Below are 16,732 nucleotides of genomic sequence, written 5' to 3' on the forward strand. Positions count from 1 at the left end.
ACAATTTTCTCTGTCCCATTTACACTTCTCATCCTTTTGCATGTTTGGGTGCTAGTAACTCACAAGCCTTTTTCACATCACATGAGGAGAAACTCAAGTGCTCTCACACACATTTTCTTCATGGTATGAGATCTTGAAGATGGAATTAAGGAAATTAGGTGAGATAAGATGACTAGTTTCTGTAAATTAACTGAAACATATACTGATTTGAAGGCCATGGTCATCCAGTCAGTAGCACTTTACTGTCTAAAAGCCTATAGAGTAGCTTATGGGACAAGTATCAATGTCGCCATGAAGCTTGGTTGCTTAAAGAACCAATGTTGTTTCGATCGGGGTGGAGAAAAGAGTAATAACCAATTGTACAGCAAACACCCATTGTCCATAAGGTCTCCACAGAAAACACCATTGTCACTCGAAACCACACTTCAAATTTCACCATCTGTGGAAAGATATTAAAGTGTTAATCTCAGTTTACATCAGACATGATTTTTTTTTTCTTAATATATGAAGTCATGACTGGAACTGTAAAGTATAAGTCAGGGTATCCCTAATGTGTACTAATCATATATATATCTCTGATGCCCATTCCCTTTGGGAAATCCTATCAAGTGGATGGTCATAGCATAGGTCTCCACTTATCCTTGTCCTTACATGCCTTTTTTGCATACACCATTCCATGCAGTCTTCCCCAGCTTCTCTCCATCCAGTACTCTTTCATCCTGTTTCCCCATGTCACAGTTGGTTTTCCTCTCGTACTAACCCCTTTAATTGTACTATCATACACTCTCCTTGTAAACTCCGTGTCTTGCATTCTCTCCACATGCCCAAAGCACCTCAAAGTATTACATTTCACCAAATCTGCCACTTCATAGTTCATTCCCTTTCATTCCCTGCCATACCGAAAGTTTCATACACCTCTTTTTACTTTTTTTCATTCCATCTAGTCATACCACGTGTTCCTCTCAAAAAACTCATTTTCACAGCTGGAATTCTTAACCTCTCTGACTCATCCCATGTCCATGTTTCGGCTGCATAAGTCAGGGTTGGGATGACTATACTGTCCCTTAATCATTCCTCACTTCCATTCTTACATTTCTTCACTTCCATACTTACATCTCTATCCTTCATTAATATATGTAGCAATGTTAGTACTTCAGCTTGATAATGTTTCTTTCACCCCATCATATGACCACCAGACATTAACTTTGTCACCAGTTCATTAGTTTACCTATGTTCTTAAACTTAATATTGTGCCTAAAATATGATTGTACTTTAATAAATGTCTTTATTTTAACCATCTTACCACTTTCTCAGTCTTAGCCATTTATTTTTGTCTAATTACTCTGGCATATACTTACAGAGGCAGCCTATATTTTCATCACACAAGAAGCCTACAGGTTTTGGAAGGCAAATGGGTTATACTGCTATTTGTTCATCAGTTCATTTGTCTCTTGTCTTTGTGTGTGTGAACAGTTCCATATATCGAAAGCCATGATGGCTGTCAATAAGTAATTTTGAGTTGCCTGTGTTGTATGGTAGACACTTGAGGATTGCTTTGTCCACAACATCCATTGTCCATCAGTTTGTCAGTCCATTGTCAGGAGTCACACTTTATCCTTAATCTTAACCTTGGTCATAACTTGGAAATTCTAAATCAGATACTCATGAAATTTTAGGTATTTCATTGTGAGACACAGTTTAAAGTGGAGCAGACAAATTGTTTGCTGATGTTGAGGGATTCTTTTTCTTGTCCAAACCTAGCACCATTTAGTTTTTGAGAGTATTTAGTTTGTGGGCTGATTTTATGTTGATGATATTGATGTGGTTAGTGAATGTCATGTGTGATGTCTAGAATGATTGATGTTTTTTTCATTGGTAGTTGACTGTCCATTCAAGGTGACAGGAGGGTGTGAGCTGGTTTTGTGTCTGTCTTGGGTTAAAAGATTGATTGAGGACATGTGTAGATGTGGATGGTGAGGTACTGTTCCAACTGTATAATGTGGTGCTGTATGTTTGATGTTCCAACTGTGGAGCTAGGATATGATTGTGGGGTGGTTTGCATATGAAAGCACCTTCATCTTGAGGTTTGCTTGAGGTAATGGGAGGCCTTGTAGAAAGAAATGGAAGAGAGTGGGATAAGAACTGCACAACCTTGGGCTGCAGGAACTTTTATAAAGGTACTGGGTAACATCAGGAATCTGATAGATGTTGGTCCTTGGGTAATTATAAAAATATATCATTACAGTGGGATATATGAATGTAAATCATTTGGTAAAAGCTGTAATGTAATGCTTGAGTTTGGCTAAGTGGTTAAAGAGGTTAAGGGATCAGAGTGGAAACCAGACTCAAAGTGGAGATATATTAGAGGAATCTGCTCAAGGGCTGAGTACTTTCTTTGACAGTATAAACTTGTAAGAGGAGTTCTGTAGCCAATATGAAGACCACTGTTATGGAGGGTTTTGTGAAATCTACTGCAAGGGAGTTTCGTATACTTAGGAAATGGTAGAAAAGAGAGAAATATATGTTTCTGTTAAATTTGTCAGAATGCAGAAGAGCCCAGGGATGTACTTTGAAGATGATTTAAGTGAACTTGATTATTTTGTTAAAAGCCAGATCTGATAACCCCTGAGGTAAAGCAGCTGATTGACCAAGTCTCATGTATAGCGTCAGGAGTAGTAGTAATACACGCTCATATCATAGTATATATAAATTTACACCTTATGATTAAGCAAGAGACAAAGGAGAGAAAAAAATAACAATGAAAAATCAGAACTGAGAGTTCCAATGAATTTTGATTAAATACTGACCTCAACATACCATACTGCAATCATTGCAGTATTCTCAACAAGACAGAAGATATAGAAAAATGCCATACGTCTTCGGGAGGGTGTGTCTTTGACATTGACATAGCAAAAGATATGGACAAGGCCCATGACGCAGTTGTACAGCATTTCTAGAACTGGTCGAGCACTGCCATCATCAAGGGCACAAAATCTTGTTCCCTAAAGAAAGTATAAACTTTCAATGGCACACAGAATATCATGGTAAATTTTTTAGTCAGTTTTTCTTACTGATATTGTTTAAAGTAACATGGCATATCTTACTTAAATTTTGAGCAAGTTGAATTAAGCCCAACACACAGAGTATTATTTGTGACATATGTAGCAGTATATAAATCATATATTTCCCAAAATTTTCACGTACTTTTGGACGTGGATATCATTGTTAGTGTGGAATTAAATACAGCAGTAGCCTGAATATGGATTAGTTATTACTTCATAATAGTGTCTTTTACAGTACATTATAGTGATATTGAACTGACCTGTGCATGTATCCAAGCTGTCATTATGAGCCAATGGGTTGCCAAGACAAAGGCAGTCACAACGGGAAATGGAATAACAATATTACCATGAGAATCTGGCCATCGTATGGACAGTATTGATCGAGGATCCTGGTCTGGTTGCTGTAAACAGAGAGAATTGGGTTTTATTATCAGAGTTTGAAGTTAGTTGTTAAAATGGCGAGTATTTGAATTTTATAATGCCATTGTCATTTTTATTTTTACTTTACTAATCATGTATTGATACAAACTTTATACCTGTAGTTATTTGCTTTTGTTTTGAATAGAAATTTTAGTAAGGGGAACACTAAATTGAACTTACAAGTATTGCAGCAAATGAACCTATTGTGATTATCCTTGAAGCAACCATAGTGGTTCGCCATAATAAGCACGTAGTAGTACCACAGCAGGACAGCTGCTCTTTTTCTGGTACCGAGCGACGCAGTTCATCTTGATATGATACCAGTGACCATGAGAGAGCAAAAACACCCAGAAGAATTTTCCACACCTGTACTGCTTTAGCTGAAAGTTATTACAATGGGCTGGAAATGTTATTAATTTCAACCAAATTTCAAACAATACATATGGATCAAACAGGGTGAGCCAAAAGTCACTGTGCATCAACTGTTGATGAATAGTATATTTAGAGAGTCGTTGTATATTAATACAAATACATTTCCCATACTTATTCAAGTTACAGAAAATGTTGGAAATAGCACCCAAATGCCTGTAGACACACATCTACACATCTTGTTGGCTAAAACATGCAACAAATCATTCAGAAAGATGCTCCTGATGAAATTTGCAATGGCTTCCTTAAGTTCAGGGAGAGTATGAGGATTGTCTTTGTAAACTTTGCCTTTCATCGCTCCACACATATAGTAAACCGGGGGTGCAAGATCTAGAAACATTGGAGGCCATATGTCCTTTGAAATTATTATGTCCCTGAACATGTCCTCCAGTAGCCTCATGTAGAAATGAGATGTGTTTCCAGTAACAAATTCTTGTTGGAAGCAGCCATGGGCAATTTTGTCCTCGTGTAAATGTCCTGGGAGGGGTAAAGAATCAATCCATAATAAAGTTCTGAGTTGCTTGAATCAGTGAAGAATATGGGGCCAATTATCTGATTTCATAATACAGTCCACCACTTCCAACTTTCTGATCATGTAGTGGTGTCTCCTTGATCTCATACAGATTAGCCACTGACCAAACAAGGCCATTTTGGTTGGCATAACTGGATAAGTGAAACTATACCTCATTGGTAAAGAAATTGACATACATAATATCCTCTCCATTGGCAGTAATAAAGTCTCTAAACCATCGGCAGTATTCAACATGGTTGACATTGTCCCTTTTTTACAGTTCATGCACTGATGTTATCTTGGAGGGATGTAGGTACAACTGCTTCTTCAGCACTCTACTCATGCTATTATACAAGAAATCCATCTGCTGTGCCTGTTTATGACCAGATTTATTCTCGCTTTACATTATGTGATCTGATATTTCCAGTGTGTTTTCCAGTTCCTGACAGATCTTGGCGTGCCTTCAACTGGTCCAATTTCACAAAACTGGGCATTTAACTGCCACACAACACTGTGATGTGTTACTGAAATGTCAGGATACTTTTCAGCAAAGCTGATGGTACACTTCATCTGTATATTGGTCTGCAATACATATCACCTGTTCCACCAAAAACACTTTAGCTTCAAGCGATAAAACCATTTTCACATTAACACCTGTTAGCATCCAGACAAGCTTGCATTCAAAGAAATACTGGTGACAATGCATGAGGAAGGAAAGGGAGGTCAGTCACCTTGTTTCAAAATTTACACATGCCTTTTGTTGTAACAATAATACTGAGAATGAGGCAGTTTTATATATAGTATAAGTGCACAGTGACTTTTAGCTTACCCTGCATAAAGATAACTGTATATAACTAATGTTACATTGTATTAGAGATTGGTAAATGGAATTATTGAACAAGTTTATTTATATACAATGTATATTCATAAACACACAAAAAGCATGGCAGACTGACTTGCACTGCTGACTTCGTCATTGCCAGTGATGATCTCAGGACTACGATATAAAAGGAAGATTTGGAAAATTAGTTGTGGTGCATCTTGCAGAAAACTGTGCATCATATCCAGCATAGCAGTGTCACGTGAGATTACCTGCAGGATGAAGGGAAGAGTTACTCCTAGCTTGCTTCATCTTCTTTGAAATGACTAATGACAGCTGGGTTCCGTAAACCTTCATGAGTAGCATAAACAAGGAGAGCTGGTTAAAATGGCTCGGACTGAAGACATAGAAAGTTCTTTGTGTAAAACATTTTTTATCAACATTACAGTACATATATTGTAATTCTGTACGTTACAAAAATTAATAAGTAACTTTGTCATGAAAATGAATAATTTAAAGACTTAGAACTTTGAAAAAACTGTGTAAGTATAATACTATCGTATTACAATAATACCTACAGGTAATACCTTCAAACATGACCATTTCATCCTGTCAGGTGACAACCTCTTTTTCACACATTTTTCATTGCTCCCAGAGCCTTCACCCCTTCATCCACCCAATGACTCACTTCTGCTTCCATTGTGCCATGTCCATTCCAAGGTATCTTTACTTCATTCCCCCAAATTTTCACCATTCAAACTCGCACCCTAACTGACCTTTCACTTTGACCTGCTAAACCTAATAACCTTGCTTTTACTTAGTTTTATTTGTTTATGAATGGGGTGGCAAGGGAAGTAATCTCAAGAGTCTGAGAGAGGGGTGAGTATGCAGTCTGTAAGGGGTGAGGGTTTCTGAGAAGTGAATCAGTTTTTGTTTGCTGATAACACAGCACTGGTGGCGGATTCAAGTGAGAAACATCAGAAGTTGGGGACTGGGTTTGGAAGAGTATGTGAAAGGAGAAAGTTGAGAGTAAATGGTGATTGTGAATATATCAATATATCCATTATTACTCATCTCAACATGACAGTTAAATTATCATCATTACAATCTATGTTCCTTAGGGCATTACGTATTTGCAGTCCAGAGTTTATTGATGATGAGTTTGAGAAAATATATTCTATTGGATCTAAGTTAAAGTACCCTAGATCTTTCATTGATAAATCCCTTAAGTTAGCAAAGAAATCATTTTATAGAGTTGAGCCCAAACCTCCCACTGACACCAAGAATCTTTTAGTTCTCACTTTTAATAATAATTTTACTTTACTTCCCATGTTGCTTAAATCCTTTCATGTAAATGTTGCCTTCAGCAACAATAATACAATAAAGAATATCTTAATCAGGAATTCACTAGAAAATTCTCTTGGATGCATCTATAAAGTGCCATGTAGAAATTGTGACAAGTTATACGTTGGGCAGACTGGAAAGGAACTTTCTGTTAGACTTAAGCTACATAAATAGAGTATAAGAACGGGACAAGAATCAAATGCCTTGTTTAATCATGTTAAAAACTATGATCATTGTGTTGACTGGAGTAATGCCATCTCAGTTATTAACTCTATTACCACAAGAAATATCATTGAATCTTCTATTATTAAATACACAAAGAATTATAATCCTAATATTAGTGATGGTCTATACAAATTAGATAACTTTATTGTTGATAAAATTTGTTAAATGATAAGTTTATGAATGCTCGTTGTCTGTCTTGGACAATCGCATGTTTACCAAATGGCGTCCTAGTTTCGTCCCTTCGATGTACATCAACTGATGGTTATATTTCTCTCTTGTGTCTCCCCTGATGATGTGATTATTACACGAAAGTGCACTTGGGAACTTATCATGTTTCATTTTCCCCATGGACTCATAGGAATATATATTATTTATTTATTTTTTATTTATTTTGCTTTGTCGCTGTCTCCCGCATTTGCGAGGTAGCGCAAGGAAACAGAAGAAAGAAATGGCCCAACCCACCCCCATACATATGTATATACACACATGTCCACACACGCAAATATACATACCTATACATCTCAATGTACACATATATATATATATACACACACAGACACATACATATATACCCATGCACACAATTCACACTGTCTGCCTTTATTCATTCCCATCGCCACCTTGCCACACATGGAATACCATCCCCCTCCCCCCTCATGTGTGCGGGGTAGCACTAGGAAAAGACAACAAAGGCCTCATTCGTTCACACTCAGTCTCTAGCTGTCATGCAATAATGCCTGAAACCACAGCTTCCTTTCCACATCCAGGCCCCACACAGCTTTCCATGGTTTACCCCAGACGCTTCACATGCCCTGATTCAATCCACTGACAGCACGTCAACCCCGGTATACCACATCGATCCAATTCACTCTATTCCTTGCCCGCCTTTCACCCTCCTGCATGTTCAGGCCCCAATCACTCAAAATCTTTTTCACTCCATCTTTCCACCTCCAATTTGGTCTCCCACTTCTCCTCGTTCCCTCCACCTCCGACACATATATCCTCTTGGTCAATCTTTCCTCACTCATTCTCTCCATGTGCCCAAACCATTTCAAAACACCCTCTTCTGCTCTCACAACCACGCCCTTTTTATTTCCACACATCTCTCTTACCCTTACATTACTTACTCGATCGAACCACCTCACACCACACATTGTCCTCAAACATCTCATTTCCAGCACATCCACCCTCCTGCGCACAACTCTATCCATAGCCCACGCCTCGCAACCATACAACATTGTTGGAACCACTACCTCTTCTCTGTTTACCAAATCATTTTCCCCAACCCTCTCACTTTGCACACCACCTCGACCAAGACACCCTATATATATATTGTTAGCCCAGGACCAATTTCTGTGAAGGAGCACTGGTGGTACTCAGAGCCTTTCTAAAGGCTCCTACAGCCCAAGGTTGCACTGATTCCAGTAGCAGGGATATGTAAATGCCTTTAGAGTGATAGGTTCTTTGACAGGACTTTACTGCCAGTGATGTCCTTCATTAATGGCCTTACTTGTAAAGAATTTACATTTCCCAATGCCAGTTGCCTTAGTCATTCTTTCAGTAAAAAAGCAGATCTTACAAATTTTTGCATGGCACATATTTCATTGTTGTGAGCTCTCAGTCTTAAGTATTATACTATCAGAATTCATTCTTTTATAAAGATAAATGTCTTAAATAGGACTGTTGTTAAAAATATGACAGCTTTCTAAGCAACAACAACAACAAAAAGTGTTTTATGTTTCATCATATCCAAGTAGCTTCTAGTCTCCTTCAGAAGTATTTGACATGTAGGTAGGCTTTATTCAAACGAGTAGATAGGATTAGGTTTGGCAAGGAATGTGTGTGCAGTTCTGATTCTGTATTTCTAGTTTTTTGTAAAGTGACAGTACTTACCATCTGTAGGACAGCATGCACCTCTCCCTTGGGTGTTCTTCTCAAGACAGCAGCTCCTTGTGGACCCATCTCCACATGCTTAACCTCACGCTTCATCTTTACACCATATCTCATGATGTCCACATACCTTTATTGATAATGAATACATTGTTATTGATTAAAGGAATTGAGAAAATATAATAGTTTGTGTATTTCACTGAGTCTAGATGTTGGGGAAGTGCAAATTATTTCTAAAGAAGACATCACAAAGAGGAGCAGCCATAATGTGACTGAAAAATCAAAAAGTGGGTATGGAAGGGATGATCAGTTTGATTATGAAATGTAGAAGTTACATAACAGTTGAATGGATGTGGGAAGTAAAGTTAGTGTATCAGTAAAAGAGATACGTACCAGATGATAGTGTAGAAACTGTGATTCTTCTGCTGAATTAAGATGAAAGGAGTAAAATAACTGCAAACATTGTGAAACTATAGCTTTTTTGTAGAGTTGATGAATTATGTAGTTGTATTTTGATAATATAACTAAAAACACAACAGTGAGCTCCTTGCAGCAGTAGGTAGCTTGGAAGAAGAGAAGGAAAATGTAGATCAGATTTTTATACCTAAGCAGATTATGGAAAAGTACTGGAGAAAAGATGAATTCTTGGGTAGTATTTGTGGGTTTAAAACAAGTAAATAGAAAAGGACTTCAGGGAATTTTTACTCATTCATATGCCTGGAAAACTGTTGGAATGATGCTAAAAGCTTTTACGATTAAAGTGATATGTGAAGAAAAAACCATGGTGTAAGTGATTGTTTGGATTAAATGTAGGAAAGCAGTATGGGTTTTAATTTAATAGTATGGGTGAACCTTAATTTAACAGATTAGGAGTTGCCACAGGTTTAGTTTATGAGTACTGTTGTTTTGGAAGGATAATTATAAAATTAGTTGTAGAGTCATAAGATGGCAAAACACTGTATACAAAACATTTACACACATGTTTACTATTTCCTGCAGTAGTGAGATAAGCACCAGGAACAGATGATGAAATGGCCTTATTCACTTACATCCACACACTAGCTTCTGTGTATACCACATTAAAACTAGAGCCTTTTATCTAAAACCAGGCTCTATAGGCCTTTTCATGGTTTCCCGTCTGCTTCATGTTCCCGAGTTCAACCAATTAACAGCAAGTTGCCCCCTATATACCACATCATCCTATTCACTCTATCCCCTACATGCCTCACACCCCCTGAACCTTCAAAGCATCTTTCTCTCCACATCCTTCCTCCTCCTTGCTTTTTCCTTTTTCCTTGTTGTTCTACTTTTGACTTGTATGCCCTTGTAGTCATCCTCTCCATAAGTCCAAACCTTTTCAACTCACCTTCTTCAGCTCTCTCAAACATACTCCTCTTCCTGCCACACCTTTCTCTTAACCTGTCATTTCTTATAAGATGAATCATCCTCACACCACATATTGTCCTTAAGCATTTAATTTCTAACACGTCCACTTTTACATTTTTGTCTAAGAACCAAGCCTTATATCCATTCTGCATCGACGATGCTACAGTACACTCAGATATATCCATCTTTGCCTATAAAGACAGTGACCTGTCTTTCCACACATTCCTTGATACACCCATGTACTTTGCACCCCACCCACCCTGTGGCTCACTTTAAGTCCCATTTGTTGTCATATCTACTTCCAAGTATATAAAACACCACTTCCTCCAAGTTCTCTCCATTCACACTCATACTCCAAATAACTTCTCTTTGTCTACTGCTAAACCTAACCTTGCTTATATTCACTTTACTTTTGACTTTTTCCTTTTACAAACTCTACCAAACTCAGAGACCAGCTTCTGCAGTTTCTCATACAAATCTGCCACCAGTGCCATGTCAACAACAAACAACTGAAACCCCCTACCCTCATCAGATGGTATAATTCCTCTTTTCAAGCCTCTTGCATTCACATGCCTCATCACCCCTTCCATAAACAAATTAAGAAGTCATAATAACATCACTAATCTCTTCCACAGACTCTCTTGCACTTAAAATCACTTGCCCTTTTTTCTTCATACTTACATACAAGCCATACATTCTTGATATAAACTACTCACTGCATCTAATAGCTTTCCTCCCACTCAGTATATTTGCACCACCTTCCACAGAACATCTCCATTAACCCTATCATACACTTTCTCCAAAGCCCATTCTTTGTTTCTTGCACACATTTTTCAAAGTGGTCACTTGATCCAGACTTCCTCTACCTTTTTATGTGAGTTGTGAGGCTGTATGCTCTTTGTCTGCCCCATACAATTGGGAAATTGATTAAAGATAATGGAAGAGGAGATGAGAATGAATGGAGGATAATTGTACCATTAGATAATCATTCAATTGTTAGTCAAACCAAAATTATTATTCAGTTAATCCTCTGAGTTAGATTTAATAAACAGAGTTTATGGTTGATTTAATAAACAGAGTTTATGGTTGATACCGTATCAGTGGTCCGAGGAGGAGAATGTGGACAATGACTCTGATGACAACCTGTGACGTGCTCATCTTGTGCAGGACACAGTAGTCTCCCAGACATAACTTGTTCTGCCAGTACCACAGTAGGCTGCCATACATATTATTATTAATCATCACATCACTTAACCATAAAAGCTTTGCTATTATCTACATTAGAGGTTTTTGAACAGATTAACATCTTTTGTACTTTTTTTTTTTTTTTTTTTCTATACCTCGTCGCTGTCTCCCGCGTTTGCGAGGTAGCGCAAGGAAACAGACGAAAGAAATGGCCCAACCCCCCCCATACACATGTACATACACACGTCCACACACGCAAATATACATACCTACACAGCTTTCCATGGTTTACCCCGGACGCTTCACATGCCCTGATTCAATCCACTGACAGCACGTCAACCCCTGTATACCACATTGCTCCAATTCACTCTATTCCTTGCCCTCCTTTCACCCTCCTGCATGTTCAGGCCCCGATCACACAAAATCCTTTTCACTCCATCTTTCCACCTCCAATTTGGTCTCCCTCTTCTCCTCTTTCCCTCCACCTCCGACACATATATCCTCTTGGCCAATCTTTCCTCACTCATTCTCTCCATGTGCCCAAACCATTTCAAAACACCCTCTTCTGCTCTCTCAACCACGCTCTTTTTATTTCCACATATCTCTCTTACCCTTACGTTACTTACTCGATCAAACCACCTCACACCACACATTGTCCTCAAACATCTCATTTCCAGCACATCCATCCTCCTGCGAACAACTCTATCCATAGCCCACGCCTCGCAACTATACAACATTGTTGGAACCACTATTCCTTCAAACATACCCATTTTTGCTTTCTGGGATAATGTTCTCGACTTCCACACATTTTTCAAGGCTCCCAAAATTTTCGCCCCCTCCCCCACCCTATGATCCACTTCCGCTTCCATGGTTCCATCCGCTGACAGATCCACTCCCAGATATCTAAAACACTTCACTTCCTCCAGTTTTTCTCCATTCAAACTCACCTCCCAATTGACTTGACCCTCAACCCTACTGTACCTAATAACCTTGCTCTTATTCACATTTACTCTTAACTTTCTTCTTCCACACACTTTACCAAACTCCGTCACCAGCTTCTGCAGTTTCTCACATGAATCCGCCACCAGCGCTGTATCATCAGTGAACAACAACTGACTCACTTCCCAAGCTCTCTCATCCCCAACAGACTTCATACTTGCCCCTCTTTCCAAGACTCTTGCATTTACCTCCCTAACAACCCCATCCATAAACAAATTAAACAACCATGGAGACATCACACACCCCTTTTGTACTTATACTGTGATAAATCTTTGCATAAATTTTCATATGTGAATCACTATTTCATGCTGTAGACTAATTTTTAATTTTCATGAAATATTAATGTCCAGGTTATATCAGATGTACAATTTTTTGTTAGTTTCTATGTTGATAAATCATAGAGATCTTATGGATGAATTTTTTTTCTATTTATAATATAATCACAGTTAAGTACCAACTTTAATTACATTTTAACATTGAAGTGAAACTTTGTTTGGATATTTGTTTGTGATATTTGGGTATGAGATGTAGTTGGACGAGTAGTGGAAGTACTTGCTTCTGTCTAAACAGCTGTTGTTGGTTTATTATTGGTGTGAGATTTAGGTGGCTGCATTGCTAGTCACTTTCTTGACGTTTGGGTCTCTTTATAAAAGAACAGTAATCAAAAGAAATTGATTCATTGAAGTTGGCAACACACCTGGGATTTTGTTTTGAACTTGGGAAACTTCCACTTGCAAATTCTGTTAAACTCCCAAAATTTGGCACAATTAAACCTAACCAAAGCATATATCACCAATGCCCCCCCTCACATTCCATTGCTTCCCCCTTACTTGTAGTTAATAGGCTTCCTGAGCAGTAGAACCTCCAAATTTTTGAAAAATAAGCTGCTCATCCTTTCTGGTGAGCTGCTAGCTGTTTGTGTGTGTGTGTGTGTTTGTGTGTGTGTGTGTGTGTGTGTGTGTGTGTGTGTGTGTGTGTGTGTGTGTGTGTGTGTGTGTGGTATAGATATCAGGATGCTTGGTGATGAGAGGGTGGATTGGTAGGTTTTTCTTTTTTTGGGCATGATGGTGTGGGTTGGGTATGTGGTCTGAGCTTGTTTATGAGGGATATATAATGAGGAGATGGTGGCTAGTTGGCCAAGTGAAATAGGCATACTGAAGATAGTTTGCAATATATGTGCGATGGTAACTTTAAATGTATGGTAAAGGTCACGGGCAGAGGGCTATGCACAATGGAGGTTGTGAGGACTGTGGCATGAACATGTTATAGACCATCCTTCAATTCTTCTCATCCTTCTCTCACTTGATTCATCTTGCTTAAAAACTTGGATAGTATATCTCAGTGGGGTACACAAAATCTGGTTAAGTTTAATGCCTCCAAAACTCAGTTTCTATCCATATTTCTAAGTCAAAAATTCCTCAAAACTTTACTCTTGCCTTTGACAGTTCTGAAATTCCACCTCTTGACTCAGAGAACATACTTAGTATTACTGTAACATTCACTCTGTCATGGAAACCCCACAACAAGAAAAGAGGTAAGTTTTCCACTAAGATACTGGGAATCCTGTTTAGATGTTGAAATTTCTTTTTTCCAAACAGTTGCTCCATTTATACAAAGGATTGATCCATCCTTGTTTGGAGTACTGCTATTACATCTTGGTTGGTTCTAGCTCTTCATCCTTACTTGACAGAGTTGTGTCAAAAGCAGTCTGACTTATAACTTTCTCAGGTTAACTTCAAAACTTAACCTGCTTGCCCTTCATGACAATGTTGGATCACTTTCCCTCTTCTTTAAGCATTACTATGGTTTTTGCTCCCTAGAACTGGCTGCTTGTGTTTCTTCACCGCTAGCTAGACCACACAATACTCGGCAAGATGCTATATCACATGATAACTGGGTGGTTATTGGCAACTCAGGCATGGGCTGTTTTTATAACTGTTTTTTCCCTGCATCTCAAGCTTTGAAACCCTCTACCCTCTTGTGTCTTTCACAACACTTATTACATGGCACATTGTAAAAGATAGGTTTTTCACTTCATCCAAAGTTTGTAAATACTTCCCCTAGCCTCTACTTTTTCCCCTTCATTAACCTCTCTGTATTTTAATTAAGGCCCAGCCTTGATGTGGACTTTCATCCGTGACTGGAGCCTCCAACTTATACAAACAATGGTTATGGTATGGGTGTCATGAGAAGGTTATTTGGGATTGACTTGAGGTGAGGCTTGGTATGGTAATGAAAGTAGGCATAATAATATGGATGTGGTGTTGAGGGTGGATATGTAGCTTATGCTTGGTGTTGAGGGAAAATTGATGGCATGATCCTGTTAGTGAGTGTGGTTATGGGATGGATTTAGTGTTAAGGGGGGGAGGGGGTGATATTGCATAATGATGAGGATGGATATCTAGTATTTATGTATGGATGAGGGTGGGTGCAGTGTGTGATGATTATTGGTAGCATACCTGCAGATGTTGATGATAACCATGGGCACAATAATAATACAGAGTGTGATTATGAACCACGTCATTAGTTCAGACTGCCTTCCCCTCTCATCAGCCTAAATAGAATAAATACAAATTAATTGCTTCAGCTACTTAGGAGCACTACTTAGTTAATGCTGAAACTCAAGAAAGATACCTTTTTTAAATCATAATAGTACTGACAGTCATCACTGATGTATTTGGACACAAAGTTCAAAAGTTCAAATGAAATGAAATTATTCAATAATGGTACATATGGATATTGTATAAAGAAAACACAGCTTAATGACTTAGGGCTACTCATCAGAGGCATACATTACTGATAAACAAACACTGTCATATCCTTATAGAATGGGGCTGTATTTAGGTTGAGTGAAGCACATGTACCTAATTAACAGTATATTTTGATGGATATTTGGCTTATGGTAAGTAGATTGCGGAATAAGATATTTTGAAGTAGAGTGTATTATGGATTTTGTGGAATAATTCAATAATATAGTCCTCAACAGAGAACTAAAAGAAAAAGATTTATATTATCAAGATTTAGATTTGGCCATCTCTGACATATTACTGCAACTCTTTATTTCATTGATATTTTCTAACAAATCTTGACTTTTGTTGGTGGAGATATTCTTTCTGTGACTCCTTACATTTATTGTATTTTCCATTTTTTCTAATGGATATTTAAAAGATGAATGAAACTAAGATTATATTTCAAGAAATGATGAAAGACATACTGTTAAAACATTTCTAGAAAAGATGAAGCCGTACTGTTAAAACATTTATTGAAAATGTGAATGAGGTACAATGCTGTCAGCCTCATGCCTGAAAAGTTTAGGCCTAACAGATTTTGAGTATAACATTAGTAACAGTACTGCAACAAACAGAGAAAATGCAATATTGAATCATATTTTAGACAGTAGGCCAGCAAAAAATTATTGTGAGTATAAGATTCAACCATAAATGTATTTTTAGCATTACTCCTCCACTCACAACAGTTTTGGAACACAGTATCATTATTATATAAATTTCATAATTCATATCCTTACTGGCCAATACTTTATGTTAGAAAATTGTAACTTTGACCTGGTGTTTCGTTTACAAATTTCTTTCATGGTCTCATTCGTCATAGGTTTCTGATGGAGTATGAGAAGTTTAGAGTAGAGCCAGCAGTAAGGAGCACATAAACCTGATGAATATATAAGTACTATACCTGCTAGGTATACATTAGTTTTTGCAAGTGATTCCAAGTTAACATTATCACAAAGACTACCAAGTAAGAAGACAGGCAGTGCACATTTACTAGCATTAAAAGATAGATTTATTCAATCCTCTGTTCTCTTTATATCAAACATTCTCTGCAAGGCATCCCCTGTAAATGCTGAGAATAACAATAAAAGAGCATAATCAAACACACTGGCATATGTTACCTAAATGATAACCATCTCTGGATGATCTTATCTGTTCACTTAGTGGATTCATTAAAGCACTAAATACAGGACTTAATTCATCCCCTTGTTTCACAGTCTTTCAAAGGGTAAAAATTCAGGATGCACATCATCCCATGTGATGCCTTTTTTATTTTGCTGACACAAGGCAAATAAAATACCTTGCTAAATCATGCCATAGTATCCAAAATATTCACAGATTAGTTTTGAATACCCAGCTCTATCAAAAGCCGTGGAAACAAAAACTACAGCCATTACAGTAAAAAGTAAGAATTATTACAGAATTGCTTCCATGGCCAAAGAACTGCAGATAATTTTTGAAAAATATCTTTAAGAGGACTGAAAATCAAGCTAAAGCTCAAGGTTTCAGAAAATCTGAGAATGTAGCCTTATATTTTTGAATTAAGTGTTAGGTACCATTGCCTCTAGTTGTTTGAGGTTAATAGAGATGTCCTTTAGTTTTTGGGTATTGGAACCAATAGAAAAGTAATTCCTTATGTTGGAGACAGACTATGCAAGAGGATGATTGAGAAACA

General features: G+C 37.7%; 2 protein-coding genes across 11 annotated transcripts in view; one reads left to right on the top strand and one right to left on the bottom strand.

Moving 5' to 3' along the window:
• Positions 1 to 16,732, top strand: part of LOC139765887 (uncharacterized) — a 123,636-nt gene that overhangs the window by 24,056 nt on the left and 82,848 nt on the right. The gene's annotated exons all lie outside the window — the stretch shown is intronic.
• 140up (RPII140-upstream gene protein) overlaps positions 1 to 16,732 on the bottom strand; it is a 41,303-nt gene that overhangs the window by 13,826 nt on the left and 10,745 nt on the right. For 3 of the 5 annotated variants that reach the window (XM_071693781.1, XM_071693782.1, XM_071693783.1), the window contains exons 3-9: positions 14,731 to 14,825; positions 11,181 to 11,303; positions 8,705 to 8,831; positions 5,379 to 5,514; positions 3,663 to 3,862; positions 3,323 to 3,463; positions 2,808 to 3,002 (exon numbers count right to left, since the gene is read on the bottom strand). In XM_071693781.1, the coding sequence (XP_071549882.1) occupies positions 2,808 to 3,002; positions 3,323 to 3,463; positions 3,663 to 3,862; positions 5,379 to 5,514; positions 8,705 to 8,831; positions 11,181 to 11,303; positions 14,731 to 14,825 (1,017 nt within the window). The remainder of the gene's footprint in view (positions 1 to 2,807; positions 3,003 to 3,322; positions 3,464 to 3,662; positions 3,863 to 5,378; positions 5,515 to 8,704; positions 8,832 to 11,180; positions 11,304 to 14,730; positions 14,826 to 16,732) is intronic. The other 2 variants (XM_071693786.1, XM_071693785.1) reach the window with 1 other exon arrangement.

This window comes from Panulirus ornatus, chromosome 56, assembly GCF_036320965.1.
Source record: "Panulirus ornatus isolate Po-2019 chromosome 56, ASM3632096v1, whole genome shotgun sequence".
In the NCBI taxonomy this organism is placed as follows: Eukaryota; Metazoa; Arthropoda; class Malacostraca; order Decapoda; family Palinuridae; genus Panulirus; species Panulirus ornatus.